The 21,042-nt window shown below is 48.2% G+C and overlaps 8 protein-coding genes across 8 annotated transcripts; 4 read left to right on the top strand and 4 right to left on the bottom strand.

Annotated features, from left to right (window-relative positions):
• Positions 1-151: 151 nt before the first annotated feature.
• On the bottom strand, positions 152-1,468 carry N7481_000269 (uncharacterized protein; the record flags this gene model as incomplete). The annotated part of the gene is made up of 4 exons (XM_057259488.1): positions 152-339; positions 397-643; positions 707-1,215; positions 1,279-1,468. The coding sequence occupies 4 exons, from the start codon at positions 1,466-1,468 to the stop codon at positions 152-154; spliced, it is 1,134 nt and encodes a 377-aa protein (XP_057127320.1).
• A 796-nt stretch (positions 1,469-2,264) lies between these two features.
• On the top strand, positions 2,265-5,673 carry N7481_000270 (sugar porter family MFS transporter; the record flags this gene model as incomplete). Its single annotated transcript, XM_057259489.1, has 4 exons — positions 2,265-2,383; positions 2,451-3,432; positions 3,491-4,071; positions 5,028-5,673. 4 exons carry the CDS (start codon positions 2,265-2,267, stop codon positions 5,671-5,673), a joined length of 2,328 nt encoding a protein of 775 aa, XP_057127321.1.
• A 52-nt stretch (positions 5,674-5,725) lies between these two features.
• N7481_000271 (uncharacterized protein) lies at positions 5,726-6,484 on the top strand (the record flags this gene model as incomplete). Its single annotated transcript, XM_057259490.1, has 1 exon — positions 5,726-6,484. The coding sequence occupies one exon, from the start codon at positions 5,726-5,728 to the stop codon at positions 6,482-6,484; it is 759 nt and encodes a 252-aa protein (XP_057127322.1).
• Positions 6,485-6,593: 109 nt separating this feature from the next.
• N7481_000272 (ribokinase) lies at positions 6,594-7,679 on the bottom strand (the record flags this gene model as incomplete). The annotated part of the gene is made up of 1 exon (XM_057259491.1): positions 6,594-7,679. One exon carries the CDS (start codon positions 7,677-7,679, stop codon positions 6,594-6,596), a length of 1,086 nt encoding a protein of 361 aa, XP_057127323.1.
• A 1,708-nt stretch (positions 7,680-9,387) lies between these two features.
• On the bottom strand, positions 9,388-10,653 carry N7481_000273 (uncharacterized protein; the record flags this gene model as incomplete). Its single annotated transcript, XM_057259492.1, has 4 exons — positions 9,388-9,564; positions 9,633-9,894; positions 9,950-10,035; positions 10,075-10,653. The coding sequence occupies 4 exons, from the start codon at positions 10,651-10,653 to the stop codon at positions 9,388-9,390; spliced, it is 1,104 nt and encodes a 367-aa protein (XP_057127324.1).
• A 367-nt stretch (positions 10,654-11,020) lies between these two features.
• N7481_000274 (NAD(P)-binding protein) lies at positions 11,021-12,043 on the bottom strand (the record flags this gene model as incomplete). The annotated part of the gene is made up of 3 exons (XM_057259493.1): positions 11,021-11,273; positions 11,326-11,722; positions 11,770-12,043. 3 exons carry the CDS (start codon positions 12,041-12,043, stop codon positions 11,021-11,023), a joined length of 924 nt encoding a protein of 307 aa, XP_057127325.1.
• Positions 12,044-14,704: 2,661 nt separating this feature from the next.
• On the top strand, positions 14,705-16,148 carry N7481_000275 (DUF2855 family protein; the record flags this gene model as incomplete). Its single annotated transcript, XM_057259494.1, has 3 exons — positions 14,705-14,874; positions 14,929-15,775; positions 15,831-16,148. 3 exons carry the CDS (start codon positions 14,705-14,707, stop codon positions 16,146-16,148), a joined length of 1,335 nt encoding a protein of 444 aa, XP_057127326.1.
• Positions 16,149-16,659: 511 nt separating this feature from the next.
• N7481_000276 (uncharacterized protein) lies at positions 16,660-19,080 on the top strand (the record flags this gene model as incomplete). The annotated part of the gene is made up of 7 exons (XM_057259495.1): positions 16,660-16,726; positions 16,804-16,917; positions 17,001-17,405; positions 17,461-18,039; positions 18,098-18,313; positions 18,370-18,452; positions 18,514-19,080. The coding sequence occupies 7 exons, from the start codon at positions 16,660-16,662 to the stop codon at positions 19,078-19,080; spliced, it is 2,031 nt and encodes a 676-aa protein (XP_057127327.1).
• Between the last annotated feature and the right edge of the window lie 1,962 nt (positions 19,081-21,042).

Genomic DNA, 21,042 nt, shown 5'->3' on the forward strand with positions numbered 1-21,042 from the left:
ATTTGAAAACCTTGGAAGAGTATGTTAATAATAACGCTTAATATACATGGTACAACATAATATCTTCAGACACCCAAGATCCATGGATGGCGACAAGTTTATATACGACTGAAGAATCACTGCATCTAATCACATAGGCAGCTATCTATTCTTATTTCTTCAGATCCGCGCAAGTCTTTGGATATTGCAGAGCGTGCTTAACCCGATTTTTCAACTTGTCGGCATCAACCTCAAACACATAGTTCACCTGGCGAATACCACCGGGTGCGAGTGCCTTCTGATAGACGTGGATGTTGCCATAATTGGGGCTTCCATAGGAGGTGTCCACATCAAGGTACACTAAACGTGAAACAGTTAGATTTCCGGTCAATAAAAGGTGGCTCGCTTTCGACTTACCCGAGGTCTGGTTAGTAGCAAGAGAAGGGTCAACCATTAGGGCCGCGGCAGTCTCATCCCAGAAGGGGAAAGAAAGGTCATAGTATTTGGAAAAAAGCTCCGAATAAGGGTTCTTGACAGAGGCAACCTCCTCGACGAATTCTTTTGTGGGGAACACCTGGTTTGCGACATTGCCAGCAATGGTGATCTCAGGGAAGTCCGCAGTCAAAGCGATCTTGGATGCCTCCGGGTCAATCATGAGGTTAATCTAATATGATTGTTAGAGCCCGAACTTTTTTTTTTTTTTGGTTGAAACTTGGGTGGGACTTACATCAGATTGATAGTCAGCGAGCATAATGCTACCCGTGGCCTCGAGCATGTTGAGATCGACATATCCACCCATGATCACTAGATCTTTAGCCAGCGATGCGAACTGAGGGTCCATACGGACGGCCAAGGCGATGTTGGTCAAAGAACCAGCAGAGTAGATAGACACTTGGCCTGGATACTTGTGGACCATTTCCACCATAAAGTTTGCAGCAGAAGTAGAGTTGTTGGGCTTGCCCTTAGGAAATCCCTCCTTAAAGGCTTCCTTCACGATGCGGTTTGGATTGCCAGAGGTGGGATCATTGCCCTGAGCCTCAAGGGTCTTGTTCTCCGGGGCGAAGGCACCTTCCCAGGGAAGCTTTCCGTGAATGGTTTCCCATGCTTGGAACCGTTCTGGTGTGTTGATTAAGGGCCAAGTGGCGCCGGGGTAAACTGGAATGCAGCTGAGGTTGCCGGCCTCGAGGGTGGCGACAGCATGCAATGCCCCTTGGGGCTGCCAGGAATTGGCAGTATCTGGAGAGTTAGAGTTAGCTAGCTAAACCAAAGAAAATCCAAGGGAGTGAGACGTGATCTCACCCGACGCTAGTCCCAGCACATCAACACCCCCATCAAGGGCGATTAAATACGGGACGAAGCCTGCCGTGTACCAATCATTATCCATGATGGCATAGTGCTTATTCGACCGTGCCTTCGGCAGCGCAAGACTGCCAGTGACGAATGGGAGGATAGTGCTGCAAAGCAGCGGCAACGAAGTGGGCCAATGCATGATGGAAAACCGGGGGAAAAAAGGCCAAAATCAAATCGTGAGAGGGATATCGATCGTCTTCAGCCTCGTTCTCTCACCGGATCTTTTATATTTACATGAAAATATTTCTTGCTGCCTACCCCAGACTTCTCATCGGCCACACCCGACTATCTCCCGACAATTGGGTTTTCTGATGTCAATAGCCATGCGATCATCCTCCACGTTCTCCACGATCCCCGCATGGAACTGACTTAGGGAGCATGCCTGTGGCTCTGATTACCCAAAGCGGCGACAGAGTTCAGGGCCAGTGCCCACACTATGCAGGTGCGTCAGGCCATCAGGAACTAAAGCAATTTTAGGGTGTCATATTTCCTGCAACTCGACACGCTAATGGGCCAAATCCCATGGAATCCACGCGGGATGCCTCCGATTTCCCCCTTCGCTAACCGAGTGGATCCACCCCGAACCCGAACGTTTCGCTGAATCGGGATATCAGAGCCTACACCCCGTTAGCTTTTGGTTAAGGGCATCCTCCGCACTTGTCCGCACTTGTCTTTGCCTCCGCGTTTTTGCAGCGTTCCGGGGAAAAACCACGCGATTCGGCCTCCCGAGACCGGGAAAGAGGCGTTTTGGCTTTTTTTTTTTGCGCGGGTGATGGCCCCGTACATTTGAATGAGGATGGTCGAAAAAGGATATAAGACATGACTTCCCCATAATTTCGCAGATCGACATTCCAGCCGTTGAAAATTCCCTTTCTACGAGTACAGGTTTCTTGTTGTTCCTGCTCTGCCCGATCTCCTTTTTCTTCCTTTTCAGTATGTCGGACCGAAAGTCCGTTGATGTGGAGGCGGCACCGCGTATCCAAATCGCGAAGAAGTCCATGTGGCAGTCAATCTTCGCCAATCCTAAAGTTCTACTTATCGCGTTCTTTGCTTCGTGAGTTTTCCTGTTTCCCTTCGGGTGATTTGAAATTTCTGCGCGCACCACTAACTCTGTAATCTAGTTTTGGTGGATTCGAGTATGGATACCAGCAAGGTGTCTTGGGCCAATCCCTGGTCATGACCAGGTTTACTGAAAACTTCCCCACCGTCGTCGCATCGTCTACAGCAACTGGCTGGTTGACCTCCGTTCTCCAATTGGGAGGTATTGCGGGTTCGTTGGCCGCCGGTATCCTTGGAGAGATCTACTCCCGCAAATACACCATGTTCTTCGCCTGCTGCTGGGTTATTCTGGGCAGCTATCTCTATATTGGCGCCACCGCCGGAAACCCATCTCTTCTCTATGCAGGACGGTTTTTCACTGGTCTGGGTGTCGGCCTGTTCAGTGGTGTCGGCCCACTGTACAACGCTGAGCTTGCTGCCCCCGAAATGCGCGGCTTGCTCGTTTCATTCTATCAGTTCGCCACTATTCTCGGAATTATGATCTCTTTCTGGGTTGGATACGGCAGCAACAACATCGGTGGTGTCGGCGAGACTCAATCCGACATGGCATGGCGTCTTCCCTCTATCATTCAAGGCATCCCCGCCATTTTCCTGGCATGCGGAATCTGGTTTATGCCTTTCTCGCCTCGCTGGTTGGTCAAACAGGGCCGTGATGAAGAAGCTCAGTCTACTCTGGCCTGGATGCGCAAGCTGCCCGTGGAGCACGAGCTGGTCCAGGTCGAGTATTTGGAGATCAAGGCCGAGGCCCTCTTCGAAAAGCGCGCTTTTGCCAAGTCGTCGCCTAAGCTGGCGGAGCGCGAGCGCCAGAGCGTTTTCATGAACCAGGTTGCTCAATATGCTAACTGTGTTCGCTCGATGGACAACTTTAAGCGTGTCGCCACTGCCTGGATGGTTATGTTCTTCCAGCAGTGGAGTGGTGTTGATGCAATCATTTATTATGCGTCCAACGTCTTTGTCAGTCTCGGTCTGACTGGTGGCACCATTGCTCTCCTCGCTACCGGAGTCACTGGTGTTGTTTTTATTATTAGCACTATTCCCGGCATGGTAAGTAAAGTATCTATCTTGAAATATCCCGAAAACCTTTCAGCTAACTCTCTCGCAGTTGGTCATCGACAAAATTGGTCGTAAGCCTATGCTTCTTGGAGGATCTGCTCTCATGTTTGTCAGCATGGTTATTGTCGGGATCATCGTCGCTAAATTCCAGCACGATTGGCCCGGTCACGTCGCAGCTGGTTGGAGTGCGGTTGCTCTTATCTGGCTGTATATCGCAGGTTTCGGAGCCACCTGGGGTCCTGTCTCATGGACCCTTGTCTCTGAGATTTTCCCTCTCTCCATTCGCGCCAAGGGTGCCTCAATTGGTGCCTCTAGCAACTGGATCAACAACTTCGCCATTGCCTTCTTCGTGCCTCCCATGCTCCAAGCTTGGCAGTGGGGTACATACATTTTCTTCGCCGGTTTCCTCCTAGTCGGTATCTTCTGGGTCTATTTCTTCCTCCCGGAGACCAAGAATGCTAGTCTCGAGGATATGGATCGCGTTTTCGGCAGCAATACCGGAGAGCAAGATGCGGAACTTCTCCGCGAGGCTCAGAGAGAAGTTGGCCTCACAGCCTTCATTGAGCGCCTTGGTAGTGCCACTGGACGCGATTTGGAGAAGAAAGAGGGCTCCCAGTATATTGAGAGTCTGTAGAATTTTCAAGTCCGCAATAATTAGTGTGAGGAATGATTAGGCCATCCCTTGCTTTGGAAAACTAGAATCATAATGCAGTTCAAGACCTTACTACGAAATCTTCCACAATTCCTCCTAATCTCCTTAGTACTAGAGTAGTAGCTCCATATCTTATCTATCAAGTGCATGATAATCCATGGGTCTCTTGTGGATATGTATGTATAAGCCTTCGATATTTAGTACCTAGATCGAGCGATCGCTGAACGTTCTATCGGGTGGCGTCCGAATCCGCCTCCGCCTCCACAGACCCAGACGCAAGAATGAAAACATAATGGAAACGCGGTCCAAGCCGCAAGCCTGGCAGATCGGGTCATTTGCCCCACAACGGGCCCCGACTTTTCGCGGCATCCTCCGGAGAGCACTTTTTGGGGAGGGAGGAGCCTCCAGATCGCGCTTTTGGTCTCCTTCACAATCCGGGGTCATGCATACTATACTAACACCATGCCCCGGAAACCTACACCCGCAGGCAAGCAACGGGTTCGGACGGGGTGTCTGACATGCCGCAAAAGGCGACGTAAATGTCGGTGACAATCTTTTCTTTGTGCGTTCCCCAGGGAAAGAAGCTGACGAGGAAAAAGGCGACGAGCAAAAGCCGCGATGTGCCAACTGCGAAGTGAAGGGCTTTACTTGCAAGTATGGCTCTGACTTGGCATTTGTACCCCCACGATCAGGGGACGCGCCAGGCGGGCGACACGTGTATGGCGCGATCAGTGTAAGTGAGGCTGGAATTCATTCAACGACATAGCTGACCGTACAACTAGTTCGTCGATGACTCCCCAGTTGCACATGCTACAGTGAAAAACAAGGAGAAGTCTCTGGATCGAGATACACAAGCGACCGATTCCAGCGACGTTTCACTCACAGCTCAAGGCATACTGAATCCATCGGGTCAGGGCCCGTTTCTTAACCCCAGTGGCAACCGTACGACAGTCGGTTTAAATGATATCTTGGCATCTAATACACCCCTCGACAATTCACAGGGGCAGTCGACCTTACAGACTGTTCTTGGTCTCCCTGGCAGCTACCCCGGTGGTAGCCCCTTAAGCCTGGAGTATCTTCGCTTAACCAGAGACTACTCGCTCTTACCACGAAGGCCAATTAGTGTGATAAGCAATTACGAGACAGATCTTCTGCGCCATTTCCGGTACTCTGTTAGTCCATGGATTGATGTGGGGGATCCTTATTGTGCATTTGGAGTCCAAGCCCTGCTCATTTCCAGATCAAACCGGCCTCTCCAAGCTGCTATTCTTGCTTTGTCTGCAAGTCAAAGACAGCTGCTCGCTCTGGGCTCCCAGGGTCAAGATGTTGGTGGCAGTATTCGATTTCGCAAGGAAGCAGAAGCGAGTCTCGCTATGGAGACTGACATGTTGCGACGTACCGGTCAAGCTTTGTTGCTATTACAAGATCTCTTACCGTCCGGCGTACAAGGGTGGAGAGATAAGCTAGAGGCTCACATTGAGGCTGGTGGACTTGTTATGCCTACTACCTTGGAGGAGGAAATGGGTGAAGAGCTATTTTGGCTGCATTTTCGCCTTGGTCAGTGCTCCTCTGCTGAATAACTACAAGAACAAAACTAATCAAATGCCCGTTTTAGATCTTGCATCATCTCTCATGACATCCAAATCGCCTCTTATTCCATTTCGCTCATTCCTCGAACGCGATGGGTCGCCTATACACACCCCTCACAAAAACTCACAAACGCCTTCCGTCCACCGAGTGTACAATCACGCGCTATGTCTTCTTGGACATAGCCTTGCTCTAATATACGGAGATCCGTCGGATGTGACTTCTCCACAAGCGGCTGGATCACCAGAGCTAGCGGCTTATCCTTCCTTGCGACAGTCACACTTTTTGTCACAGTGGACATTCCTCTGGACAGATTGTCAAAAATGGTATAATGAGCGTCCAGTTGACGCACAGCAAATTGTGGATGTCCGGGGTGGAGAAGCAGATCAGCTGGACCCTGATCACGACACGGGCTTCCCCATTCTCATCTTCACAACGCCAATGGCGCTGGTCGCCAATACCGTTTACCACATCACGTCACTTCTGCTCTTAACGCATAAGCCACGGCTCTTGAAGTCGCTTCCTGGTCCACGTTGTTTCACCTCTCACATCTGGCATGCCCAGTCAATAGCTGGTATCGCAACCAGTAATGACTCGCCGGAGCAGTTTGATCCGATACTTGTCGTGGGGCTACTTCTAATTGCGCGGGAGATGACTCATGAGTCGCAGCAAATCGTCTTACTTGAAGTGTTGCGGAAAATCACAAATACGACAGGCATTAATCTGGAGCATGAAAGGGAAGCGCTTCGGTCTGTATGGAGAATTGCGCGGTATGACGACGGGTCCGATGAGCAAGAGATTTAGTGTGGTAGTATTATGTATTTCATGAAATCATTTAAGCGCCGTTTCCCATTTTGTTTCGTCTTTTCATATCCATATATAGTCTAGTATGTATTTATCTTTTATAACGTCATTATTCCATATCGTAGGCAAAGGGAATGCTTTGCATGGCGCCTCTTCGTTGAACGCACTTGGCGGCAGCAGCGTTTGCTTTCGACACCGCACCCTCAATCTGATCATCAAAGGACTCTAATGATGCACCGGTCGCAAGGAATCGACCGAGAGCAGTTGAAAAGTATCCGACAAAAGTATCACCCGCAGCTGTAGTATCAACAACCTTCAACACCTTAACCCCGGGCACAACGCCACGTCGGCCGGTGCGAGTAGAGAAGTAAACACCCTTAGCCCCGAGAGTGATGACCACAATCGGAACATGAGCCAGCTCATGGAATCTCGGTGCAAGCTCTTCAGGTTGCAAGTCGTCTAGCTCGGTGGGTTGGGTCGAGTCAGAAACAGGAAGACCAACAATTGACCTCGACATCTGGACCGCCTCGGTTTCATTCATAATGAGGACAGATGTGTGTTTCAGAGCCGTAAGCGAGATGCCCTCGGGGAAAACGGGCGCAGGATTGAAGACCACGTGGGCGCGATTGGTGGTTGCAACACCCCCGTTGAAGTATTCGAGCAGACCAAGTGTAGTCTTGCGCGGAATTTCGCCTTGCAAAACAATGACTCCAGGGCTAACTTCCTGCTCCTTCACGGCCGAGATGATGTGTGAAATATCGTTCATCATGCCAGCATGGTTCGCGCCCGGAACAACCAGAATGCGATTTTCTCCTCCAGCGGCCTCTTCGACAATGATACTGGCTGATCCAGTTTGGGCCTCGGTGGACTCTTCGATGCTTGCTGTGTTGACACCGGACTTTTCGAAAGCAGGCTTGAGAAGGGTCGAGTAGTAGACATCATCGGCACCAACCGCTCCGATCATGCTCACGGCAACATCTTGTGTATCCTTCGAAATGAATGAGGCACGACCGCAAGCTGTTGCTTGGTTTCCACCTTTGCCGCCGGCTGTGACGGACAAGGAGGTTGCCGTAAGAGTTTCACCGGGGCCGGGGCATCGCGGGGTCGATGTCACAAAATCAATATTCAAGGAACCGATTATGCAAATGTGTGGTTGGGAAGTTCCCGGGGTCGCGGTTTCGTCTTTGATACCCATTTTTAAGGTATGACTGGAATGTGATAGCGAGGGGTTGATTTTTCGGGGCGAGGTAGAGGATTTTTGAGAATATTTCTGCGAATCTAGAGTAATGGATTTGGTCGTAAAAGTGATTTCAAGCTGGAAACTAATCACGGCTCGGGTTGTCCTATATTTATTTATTCAAGTTCGGCTTATCTCCAAGCATTTCACGGTCCGGGGGCGAGAAAATCATCGGCTATCACCCAAAAATGGATGCCGTAGCCTCCGTACTTACAAATTGGGTAAGGATTTGCCGCTAAATTTCTCTAAACGGCTAGCCCCCTTCCGCAGGCCTGGAGGATTCTATCATCACGGTTTTTTTCTAGAACAGAATGAGTGATGATGACATGAAAAATCTTTTTAAGCGCGTCTGCTTGCATAGATCATGTCGATCGCTTGATCCACGACCTATCCCCAATATTAAGCCGACTTTCAAAACAGACCCTCTTTAGCCATTCTGTGCACCTACCTACTCATAATTGAAGTTTTTGCTGAGCTCCTAGCAATATATAATGTGGTCCCAGCCCGGAGTTTCTCGAATAATAGATATCGCCACGAATAGAACCAAGAAGATAATGAAGCTAGCGGTTATCTCATCCTTGAGATACCGGGAATGGAATATGAAGAGAGACTGGAATAAAATCAACAAATCGACTCCGGAAGGTGATTGACTAGTACTAGTACTATCCGGCCGGAATTTGCGAAAGGCTCGACTGGAGGTGGTAAAATCGCCAACCACAAAATGAAATCTGGGATTGATCAATCAACTGCCGACCGAGAACAGATCAATCTAATTCTCATGTGATTTGAAAATTCTTAGAAAGCATCAAATGTAATTAGAATCCGAACATTGCGAACTTGTAGTTCCGGAAGGTAACAAAAAGGAAAGAGGTTGCGGTAACTTTTCGAGGCCGAGACACACTGCTGCCTGGGCATACATCGATCTGTCCTACTTGTAATTTCCCCAAATCGACCGTCTCGTTACCTTTAAGAATCATTGAAGAGAAAGGGATAAGCACAAAAAACAGGCAAAAAGACAATGCTCACGTCCAGATTTGAACTGAAGACCTCGGCATTACTAGTGCCGCGCTCTACCAACTGAGCTACGCGAGCTTGTTGATGGAACAGAGTGCCGAGCTTGGTCATACAGGATAAGATTCTGAAAACCCAAAGGTATCGGCTGTCGAAAATCTACCTCTCCAATCACTTCTCCCTGTACAGAGGACTGTCTCCCTTCGGGAGGCTATGTTCGGGAGAAATGCCAAGCCCGTGCCCCTGGAGGCCGTAGCATTATTGGCCGGGATATTGCATATTCCGGGTTTCCTTTGTTGAGATACTTAGGTTCTGGATATTTCCCCTGGAATATGTTCAGCTTTTGAGGCTTGGAAATCGAATGTCCCTTTAGATCCATATATGAATTCGTGCAAAACTATTCCCGAGTCTCCCAAGTAATCGGTTGCTGAGTCCATGAAAGAAAATTCCGAGGTTTCTCTACATCTGAGCTTCTGGTAAATTACAAAGGGTGGTTCGTAACGCTGGCAATGTAGTGCGAGGCGAACGATTGAATCAATTGAGATGTTTAATAATAAATGAAAACATAGCAAACTTGAAGACTCATATGAAAGTAAGATGACAAACAAGCTAGATCGAAGGAATGATATGAAGCGACGCAGTTTGAATGCTCGAATTATGCGACAAGTCCGACTGGTTGGCTTAGGCAATATCGAAGAAGGATATCAGTAGGTGGATTCTCCTCATCCCAGCAATCCCACAGCTGTGAGTACTGGATCAGGAAATTCTTCTGGTCAAATGAAACTTGGAGGATTCGGACATGATGCGACCCGAGGAAGGATAGGATAAGTATCTACTATGGCGTTAGCAAGGTTCACAGAGGTCCTGATAAGCTTTGCTGGATGGATATTTTGAACTGACTGGGTGAGTGCCGTAGTTCCGAAACCCTGGGCGCTTCGCTCTGTGGATCATCAATGCCAGACTAGCTTCAATCTCATCGTAGCAAATTCCTTGATCCCCGTCGGATGCACAAGCTGGTGACTCCAACAAGGCGATGAGATGTGGCTTGGGCTGATCTGGGTCAAAATATCTCAAAAATACATCCAAGCTCCATAACCTGCTCCCGAGTCCCCAGAAACGCGTCCATTCCCCCTGCACCATCAGGCGTTCCCTCTTCTCAAAACTAAGTGAAGTTAGATGTGCTGCAAGTCATCCCTTAATGCCACTGGGGTACTTACCGCCAGTGGGTTAGCCCCAAGAGGCCATCGAGACTTGGAATATTGCATTCGGGATCCTCTTGTGTCACGATGCGAGGTATAGAAAGCTGGTGATGATAATGTTAAAGAGCCGCCTCGGAACGAACACCATAGTCACCCTTTCCTTCTTTGAAACGTTCAAGCCGTTTTTGATAAAGTCTTTGTGCGTAACCCTGAATCCATTCCTCGTCTTGCTCAAAAGCATAATCGCGTGCTGACCTCAGAGCAACATCAAAGCTCGGGGGAGTAGGCTTGAGTGGGCTTATCTCTTCCCCGGCCTGGATGGGATATCGTTCCAGAATATTCTCTTCATGGTATGGGAGGAAGTAACATGGTTCAAATTGTAGAGTGTTTCCTCTTGACATATTGACCTTGGTTCCTTGAATCCCAATCTCCTTGATTTTCTCTGCGGGAGGGAAGTCGAATCCTTCGTAAACCAACATTCTAGCCTCTTGCCAAAGAAGAGTGTTAACCCGTATCGAACTAAGGATAGAACTGGGACTTTCGATATGTGTTTTGTTCTCGCCGTTGTTCTCGCCGTTGCTCTCGCCATTGTTCTCGCTGGTGTTGTTCTCGATGGGTTTGTTGATGGTTCTGTTCTCCTTGTCGCGGTCCTCGAGCGAGACGTTTGCCATCTCCTTTGTGGGGCCATCGAGGAGAAGATCCCCCGACAGATACGGATCCATTTTGACGAAATTGGAAATGAATCAAGTAAATTGTTCAAGGAAGCTGAGTGCGAATATGAGAGGGTGTCGGATAGTGATGGGTTGGGGAGAGGTGAAAGTGGAGTGATGGTGACGGGAGTGGGGATCGGTGCGGTTGTCTTTCGGCGCCAGAAAGGGCGCCGACAGCTGGTCACCTTTGGATCCGATAAAGTTGCAAGAATGATATCCGCAATAATAAGGCATAGAAACTTGATGCTTTGCGGTTGAGGCTTGAAAAAAGTTTATCAGGAAATTACAAAACAGCTTTGTGATTCAATTGAAAAACTAACGCTAACTATTCTTACACCGGGCAATGTATCTAAAAAGCAACACACCAAAAAGCAGATCTTTAATTATGGTCGTAGCCTCTACTGGTTGTCAATAAATTTCGGATCCGCTCCTGTATCCAAGAAGGAGCTCCTCTCACAAGTGAAAGTATCCAGAAGTTAGATGGTAGGAATACCTGAGCGCCAAAGGCTGACCGAAGCTGCTTTAATATAGCCTCTGCAACTTCTTCAGGTTCGAGAAGATGACCCCTGAGAGCTCCACTCTGCATAAGCTTTTTGATAAGCGGTGTCTTGACCCAGCCCGGATGAATAATACTAAATCGAAATTATTAATATTTGATACGCCAATTGCCAGCTGGAGACTTACGTTGTGCGAACCCCTGGCGCGCGATAGATATGTCGAAGTTCCTGTCCAAGACCTTCATGAAATGCCAGAGCAGCAGACTTGGTGCATGCATAGTCGACATTAACCGCACGTGTTGTGAATGAAGCAAGGCTGGCAACAGTCACGACATGTCCATGGTTATTCGATACCATCGCTGGAAGGAATTCCTTGACAAGAAGAAAGTTGGAGATAATATTCACTTCAAATGTCGCGTGAATCTTATCTCGTGGAAGCTCAAGAATTGGCTTATTCCACTGTATACCGGCATTATTTATCAGAACCGTGGGGTGACCATGTTCCGATCGAATTCGGTCCGCAATTTTGTTGATGTGCTCCACATTGGTTAAGTCGACTTGATAGAAAAACGCATTTTCTGTCTCTGCTCTTGTTTAGCAATTGTCCTCATGGGCCAATCAATGTACATACGGGCATCTGGATGGGGCCTGCAAAGATCCAAATTTATCGTCTTAATACCCTGTTCGGCAAAGAGCTTAACGATTGCTGCTCCAATTCCACTGGAACCCCCAGTCACCACCACGATTTCCTTATCCCAGTCCCACGTATCCTTTTCCTCGGGACTGTTCAACGCACGCCTAGATAGGTAGGAATTCGATTTGTAAAGGAGACCAATGCAGGCCAAAGCGCCAAGACCGATCGAGAGCGGAGGTGGGATCGAGACCTGGCGGGGTGGCCGTATCATTTCAGTAAGATGGTCCACGATACCTGATATGGTCACTGTTTCCTTTCTGAGGAAAAAAAAAGATCGACTTACTCAAGGAGTTCGGAGCTTGACTGTCGATGTTCCAAAAGTCGGGAGATGAGCCACGTGGACTTCTTAAATAAGCTCCTACGGCCCCCAATATTTTCATAACTCTTATCGGACCCGCGGGATTTAATTATGCAATATTTACTAGAGACGACAGGAGCCGATTCGCAGTTTCAGAAAACGTGAGGCTCCAAATTTATTTCCGTAATATCGAGGTCAAACATGATTGCGACTCAAGAGTGGATTGAAAAAATTATGATTTGCACGCATCCATTGCGATAACCATACATCGGATGGCTATGATGAATGAGAAGTAGTAGTAGGAGTTTCAGAGAGAGCTCGGATGTGGTGATATCAGGTACTACTAGGTCAGATGCCTATAAAGAATTCATTTGTACACATCCGTTGAAGTGTGATTTCAAGGGGCCAAAGTCATACACTCAAATTGTTTCATAACACCCGTCGAGTCAAAATGCATACAAAGCGAAACCAGTCTATAAATATTCCATGCTAACTCTACACACACACACACACACACAAAGAGAGAGAGAGATCCACACAGACCGCCACTAACTAGTAGTCTTAATTGAATAAGGCGTGAAACGGTCGCTAGCGCGCCCAGTACGGCGCTCCATAGGCCCAGGATAGTCAGTAGTTGCATATAGGGTAATTTGACCTGACCGTCTTGAAGGCCGCCTGTAACTTTTGAGTCCGAAATTACTAGTGTTCGATTTACAAATTTGGACAAAACTACAGTAGTACTACAAAACCTTCTAACTCCTAATTGTCTTCTATTATTGACCATCTTCTAATAGTATACTAGTACCTACCTAAGATGGAGTAGATTAGCAAATCTATTCCTTCTCCGGTAGCTATTGATAGGCCCCCCTAAAAATATAGAGACTCGGACGGTCAAAACATTAAGAATTTTAGACTCAGAAGTTCCAAGCGGCCTTCATGACGGTTAAGTAAAATACCCCTTTATGCAACTACTGACCAACCTGGTCTTATGAAGCGCCGTAACCCAGGCCTGATTCTTCTGCTAGCGTGGGGTCGTGCATATATGCACGATTTCAAATATGGCGATGGGTCTGCACCCTTCAACTGAATTGATGTGTCAAGGGGCTGGCTAGCCAAGCCGGAAATGTGCACGAGGCTACAAATAACATTTCATGCTAAAAAGGTAAATGGCGGAGGACTTAAGCTAAGTCCCTGTACCTTGAAAAACGAGGCGTTTGGCTGATCCAAACTAGCCATAGCCATGTCGAGCCGTTGGGAAAGCTCAGGAGTAGGAATGTCGATGGTCCTCTTGTACTTTTGCCTTGATAAAAACTTTCCAGGTAATTTTGAACTGAATTCTTACAGAAACCTTGGAAGAATACGGAGATTATTGCTATCCCCGGGACTACCGGCTGACACAGGCAGTGTGTTGGAGCCGCATGTCAGATTTCGTTGCTTGTACAACTACCCAGAGCTGCAATTCAGCGTTGTATTCAACGGCATGCCACGGAAAACCATATCAAATGGCAGACTGCTATGCACGAGTAGCGCAAGATATGTCTAGTTCAAGTTATAGTCTTGTATTGGCACTGCGGGGTTCGAAGTTTCTTGGCAGACTGTCTCTATTTAAGAAATCAACATTTCTACGAATTTACCCCAACTGCAACTACGCCGAGATACTAACTCCTTTGTTTTGAAATATGGAATTGAACGGAAACACGAATGGCCAGGTTGCAGGCGAAACGCCCGCAACTAGAGTTGCTAATGGACAACATCTAGAAAACTGGATGCCTTGCAGAGATCAACCTGTCTATACTCGACGCAAACTCCGGATCGCTTGTATCGGGGCTGGATATTCCGGATTGACATTGGAACACAAGATTGATCACGAGCTGAAGCTCAGCGACGTGATTGATCTGGTCATTCATGAGCAGAATTCTGCCGTTGGTGGAACTTGGTTTGAGAATACATACGAAGCGCATGGTGTGGTCCGATGGATGTCGCTCTTGGTACAAGAACGGCAAAGCGTCCGGACATGTTACGGCCGTATACCCCGGCTCCATCTTGCATTTAAAGGTTTGTCTCGAAAGTATCGGCGGAGAGCATTTCAAAATCCAGTATCGATCCAAGAATAGTTTCCACTTCTTAGGAAATGGAGAAAGTATTCATGATAAATACGGTCAAGGTGACCTGGCATACTACATGGACGAAATGAGTGTTTGAGATGATTCTCTGATTGAAATGAGGCTCTAGAGTTAAGTCATAGTTTATTTCCAAATCAATTCAAATTAATACACTCGTACGTATCCTGGGCTTTGCTGAGGGTGGGGTTTAATTGAAATCGGCGTACAGCAAGGCCGAGTGGAGCGGATAAAGCTCGGCAAGTCGCGGAATCCACCCTACACAGTAAGACAAGCCCAAATCCCTCACAGTTGCCTGACGATGTTGTCAGAAGCGGGGCATTCCCGACGGAGACCTAACAGTCCGGCTGATTTGTGATCGGCGGGGTAAAGTATAGCTGACCCTTTAAAAAAACACGCTCATCTTCCAATTTCAACGATTTCAAAAATCAAATCCCTCAAAATTTTTGCGATCATGGCGGTGCACGTAGTGTCAAAGCTAGATATCAGCCAACATGCAACCTTCCCGCTCCCGACTGCCGGTTCCCAAGAACTCGCACCGTCCAGCGTGCGTGTCAAGACACAATTAATTACTCTGTCGTCGAATAATTTAACCTACGCAAAAATGGGCAGTGCGCTACGATGGTGAGTCGTCAATCCTTTCTCATTAAAGAGACAATTACTCAAAAGTCAACGCAGGTGGGATACATATCCCGTCTCACCATCTTATCCGGCCCCCTACAACGACGAATCCAAATGGGGGATCGTTCCAGCCTGGGGTTTTGCCTCGATTGAAGAGAGCAATATTCCCGAATTGACTCCAGGAACACTACTCCATGGGTATTGGCCCACATCTGCCGCGCTGACAGACTTGAAACTGCAAGCAACTGAACCAAGCGGGCATTGGCTCGAGATCAGCGATCATCGCCAACAACTCATGCCTCTATACAATCGCTATAATGTGCAGCCAACATCACTGTCCGCTGGCGCGATCGCAAATCCCACGGTTGCGCAGTCTACTGAGCTGGATAAACTCGGTTGGTCGGCTGTTCTCCAGGCAATCTGGCAAGCTGGTTATTACCTGAGCGAGTATGTATTCTCACCACGAGAAGGTATCCAACCTATTCACCCCCTCGGCAATGCGGCGGGGTTGACTTGGACGGATGATGACGCGGACGTTTCTAAATCTGTGGTGGTGAGCCTGGCTCCGTCAGGAAAGACTGGACGTTCATTTGCCTACTTCTTTGAACGGAAATCGAAGGAATTTGCGCCATTGGGTCTTTTGCAGGTCACATCGGCAGTGGAGGGCCTTTCCCGGGCCACAGAATCCGCTGCGCCACCGTTTCCCTCCAACGCTATTGCGTATAGCGATGTTTCGGACCCTGCGTCAATCGAGTGGATCCGAAACCTCAGTCCCTCGAAGATTATCGTACTCGACTTTGGTGCAAGAGAGGGAGCCTTGGACGGATTACTTGCTGGTATCAAGCAGGACGTACTGCTGGCGGGTAGCAAGATTGTTCTCCTTCAAATAGGTGGTCCGCAGAAGGTATTGTTTCAATCATTCGGTCCTGCCTTCAAAGTCACGCTAATGCAATGCGCAGAAAATGACAGCGGAAGAGATGGCCGCATTGATGGCGAAAAGAGCCCAGGAGGATATTGGAAGAGTTCAGTACAATACTTCGGGTGTTATTGATAGTGCCCTTGCCGCTCGCGGTGCGGAGGTTTTGTATGGCGAGTTGGCCCAGGAGTGGGAAAAATTGCTGAGTGAGCGTCATCTGGCTTTCCCTGATTTGGAGATTATCTGGAAAGATGGAGTCAGTGGTGCCGATGGTATTGAAGGAGGATGGGATCTGCTTGACAATGGGAAAGTCGGGGCGAGTGAGGCTCTTGTGTACCGAGTGCAGGGTGCTCAAACTTGAGAGGATTTAATCGACAAGGTAGTCTGATAGTAGACAAGAGATATTGCATGATATATACCATTTTGTATTCTCTTCATCTTCCGATGGATAAGAGTACCAAGTACAAGTGGAGTAGGGAAGAGTATCAAGTGGAAGGTTCCCCTGGTGCCTGCACTAAACCCGATTGGGCCAGAGTGCAGCCTACCACAAAGTAGGCAACAGCGATGGACACCTGGTAATTGAGGCCACAATTTCTGTGTTGCACCTTTCCCCGTCAATCTTCAATCTTTAAATTGTGTCTGTCCTCCTCTGCTTCTCCTCTCTCTTCATTCTCTCCATCTCCATCTCATATCCATTTTCTTCCCTTTGCCCTTCTCCTTCCCTCTTCATCCACCCCCCCTTTCCAATTTCCCCCTCAAATGTGGTCACCCTGATTCACATCCTCGACCCATCGCCATATTCCTCCCCTACTACACACCACATCTCACCTTCAATCAACAGCTCTTCCATTGCTTGTTTCAAGGTCATCGTAATGGCGCCTCGCTCGTTCAAGGCGCTGGTAATCGCTGTCAGCGGAACATTTCCAGGGTACAAGCAAGGTACGGCCCCCACTTCACCTCGTATCCACGTGGAAAGGTGGAGATGAGCAGATGAGGCTGACATTCATTTTCCACAGCTGATCTGAAGGCGTTGATCACCGACCAAGGAGCCTCATTCAGTACCTCGGTATCTGCCGAGTGTACCCACCTGGTCACAAACGAGAAAGACGTCGAGAAGAACAGCAACAAATGTGAGTCCTGGCTGGGTCTGGGCGCTTGCCCAAATATGCCTGCCCCGCCCCCTTTTTGATATTTCGATGCTGACTTCCTCTAGATCAAGCCGCTTGCAACTCTGACAAATGTCACATCGTGTCCCTCGACTGGTTGCTCGAATCAGTCAATAGCAAAAAGCCACTGACCGAGAAGAAATATGCCCTGGGCCAGAAAGCCAGTTCTAAGCCCGCCCTAGATGACACCAAGAAGAATGGCAAGGCGAAGAATGGGGACAGTGCAAAGGCCGCTGCGGGGAAGACCAAGGCCGTGAAAAAGGAGCCGGAAGAAGTGAACGGTGATGCAATCAAGACCACCGGCAAGAAGCGTGCTATCAAGCAAGAGGACGATGAGGTTGACGACTCGAGCAAAAAACAGAAAGACTCGCAAAAGGTCGGATTCAAGTCTCTCAATGTTCCAGTCGAGTTGGGGGCAATCAATGCTTTGCCCTATAAGGGAATCGGTTCCAGTGAGTTAGACCCGCCCTTCACAACGTGCTTTGAATTCTGACTGACTTGCAACAGACACAACTGTCCTGATCGATGATTCCGGCGTTATCTGGGACGCGACACTGAACCAAACCAACTCCACCAACAATAACAACAAGTTCTATCGAATCCAGGTGATCCTTACAGACACAGGCAAGAGCATTGCACACTACACTTGGAGTCGATGGGGTCGCGTTGGCGAGAACGGCCAGTCATCCCTGATAATTAGTCCCACTCTGAAGGACGCCTTGAGCCTGTTTGAGAAAAAGTTCAAAGACAAGTCCGGCCTCAAGTGGGAAGACAGACTCGATACTCCCAAAGACGGAAAATACACCTTCATTGAGAAGAACTACGAAGAAGAAGACGACGAGCCCAAGGCGAAGAATGGAAAAGCCAAGAAGGAGCCCAGCAAAGACTCTCCTCCACCCGTGGAAAGCAAACTGGCCCAGCCCCTGCAAAACTTGATGTCCTTCATCTTCAACCAGGACCATATCACAAACGCTTTGCGGGCAATGGATTACGACGCTGAAAAGCTCCCGCTGGGCAAGCTGAGCGAACGGACTCTCAAGAGCGGCTTTTCGATTCTCAAGGAACTCTCAGAGCTGATGCTTGATCGTAACTTGGCGGGTTCCAAGTATGGCACCACTTTCCTCAATGCTGCGGAGAATCTCAGCAACCGATATTTCACGACAATCCCTCATGTCTTCGGCCGCAATCGCCCCCCCTATTCTGTCCACCGGTCCCCAGATCAAGAAGGAGGTTGAGTTGATTGAGGCGTTGACAGACATGGATGTCGCGAACGAGATCATGAACGAGGCTATGGAGATGGACGATGTCAATCAACTCGATCAACAGTTTAAGGGACTGGGATTGAAAGAGATGACCCAACGTGAGTGACTCGAATTCTCACTGGAAAGAATTGCCAAACAAAGCTGACCGTCGCAGTGGACCACAAATCCGAAGAATTCACCGAGCTTTCGAATTACTTGAAGAACTCGTCCGGCGCGACACACTACATCAACTATGAGGTGAGTAATCCCACACTCCTTTTATCATCCCTACCGATACTAATTTCTAACCATCTCCCAGGTCATCGACATCTTCCGAATCGAACGAGATGGCGAAGAAGACCGCTTCACATCCTCCGAATACGCCAAACTCAAGTCCCAAAACCGGCGCCTCCTATGGCACGGCAGCCGCTCCACAAACTTTGGTGGTATCCTCAGCCAAGGCCTGCGCATCGCACCCCCCGAAGCCCCCGTCAACGGCTACATGTTCGGAAAGGGCGTCTACCTCGCCGATACCTCGACCAAGTCAGCCAACTACTGCTGCTCATACAATAGTGCGGGAATGGGACTCCTCTTGCTCTGCGACGCGGAACTCGGCGAACCCATGCATGAGCTTTACCACTCCGACTACCAGGCTGGCGAAAGGGCAAAGGAAGTCGGCAAGATCGCCACCCTTGGTCAGGGACGGACCATTCCTGGTGGCTGGAAGGATGCTGGCTCCTTCAACAAGGAACTGGGTGGTGTCCAAATTCCGGATGTTTCCTGTGCCCTCGGCAACGATGTCAAGGCCAGTCTTCAGTACAATGAGTACATTGTTTATGATGTTGCTCAGATTCGGCAGAGATATCTTTTCTACGTGAAGATGTGATGGGATCTTTTTTTCTTATTTTGCTTTTCATTCCGCATCGGCGGCGCAGAGGCGTCCAAGAAGCCATGGGTTATTTCAATGCACGGCGACGGTGTTCACGGTCATTTGCTTCAAAGTTAGCCAGTATATTTTCACCATCTGGCGATTTATCGGGGAATTCCCCATATTAGCTAAAGTAGCTAATCTCAACGAGTTGTATTGAAATGGTACCGTACAGGTAAATGGCTCAACGCAGAGTCAATAAGATGCACGACAAGGTCCACCCTCAAAATCCCATAAATAGCAAGTCATAGTTAGAAACTGGAAGGCAATAACAGCAATCATAATACCTACTAGAAGATACCATTTCCCAACCCGAGAAGCTTCCTTGGTACTACCTGTGCGTTATTGAAAGGTTGATGAATCCGGATGAGAAGGTGCTCAGGGAAGGTGGTCAGGGAGCACGTGCTTGACTAGGTAGCTAAAAGCCATCCTCTTCTAGACCATCTTCATAACCTCTGACCACCCCCAACCCAACTGAACATCGCTGCTACTATTCCTCCCACCATGCCAAAGTTTGTAAGTCTATCAGTTGGGACAAAGTTACATCTAATATATATGAAATACTAACAAAAGCCGTAGTTTTGTTCGTTCCACGGGGCCAAAAACTCGCACAACACGGCGGCCTGCCACCAGATAGATCAATTCAGACTGCTGTCGGGTTCCTATCATCTGTCCGCTACGCAGATCTTCCGAACCTTGAAGAAACTTAGATCCCCTGTGGCTATTGTTGATACTCGAAAATGACGTAGCATGTCCGAACTTCCAAGAATTTATCTCTCGACCTGCATTTACTCAGAATTAGTTGGAGCTGTAGCGTAGCTAAAGAATGGGCCACTCGGACTAGATCCACCTGGACCAGAAATAATAACGGTCATATTGTAACTACTAGCTGGATCTGTAGGCACGACTGCATAGATACTCGTGTCGGATTACCGTAGAAGCACGATATGCCTTGAAACGTAGAATTGAGATAGTAGGTACTATTGCTCGGATCGAGAAGCTTTGCATTAGTACTACCTAGTATGCGCTATTCCAAGGTTGCGGGATATCCCTTCATTTACCACGCAGCCAAGACTTGATTTTTCCCCTCCAACCTTCCCTCTGTACATAGAAGCTATTCCAACATACAGAAATATTGCATCCTGCAGGACATAGCGAACGGGCCCTACCTGATGCTACGGACCAATACGTTTCTCCATAAGGTAGCAGAGAGGTGACTCAAATGTTAGACTCATCAACTGTAACTTATCTTAATACAAAGACTACGTACGAGAGAAAAAACCTACGACCAGCAAGGAAGCCGCCGGCAACCACGTTGATCTGGGCACCACGCATGGGCAAATCTTAGCGATGCATTGCCACATAAACCTTGGTCGGGGCGAGCTAGCGCCCAGTTTACTACTCTTCACTGGTGGAGATATCGATCTACTCCAAGCCTCACAATTCTAACAAACATCCACTGCCGACGTTTGTTGACCTTTTCCATAATATTGGGAGATAGGCCATCATGAAATAGCCTAGACCACTTCTGTTCGTGACATTTGACATGTTGTCATTTCACTTTACCTACTAGCGCCAATCACTTTGTTCATTGACTGTTCTATTCTCAAAATTTGACAAGCGATGATACATTTCACATATTGCTCCTTTTTTGTTATAAGCGCCGAAAAAGCCCGTCTGTATAATCAAATTACCTTCAGCCTAAGGAAACATATGTTTCACTATAGTAGCATACATTGCAAATAGTATGACTGCCGACCATAAATTATCATCATTTGCCATGGCCAATGACGTTGAAGAGTGCTTTGACACAAAAAGGGTTGAAGTTATGGGACGTCCTTAAGCGCGAACCAATATTCCATGTTTCCCATTTCTCCAACTCGCGGAAGGGTGTCTTCCGTATTGAATATTTGTAAAAGT

The sequence above is a fragment of the Penicillium waksmanii genome (genome assembly GCF_028829765.1).
Source record: "Penicillium waksmanii strain IBT 27052 chromosome Unknown utg000001l:1.0-4852451.0:1.0-4856178.0, whole genome shotgun sequence".
NCBI classification, from domain to species: Eukaryota; Fungi; Ascomycota; class Eurotiomycetes; order Eurotiales; family Aspergillaceae; genus Penicillium; species Penicillium waksmanii.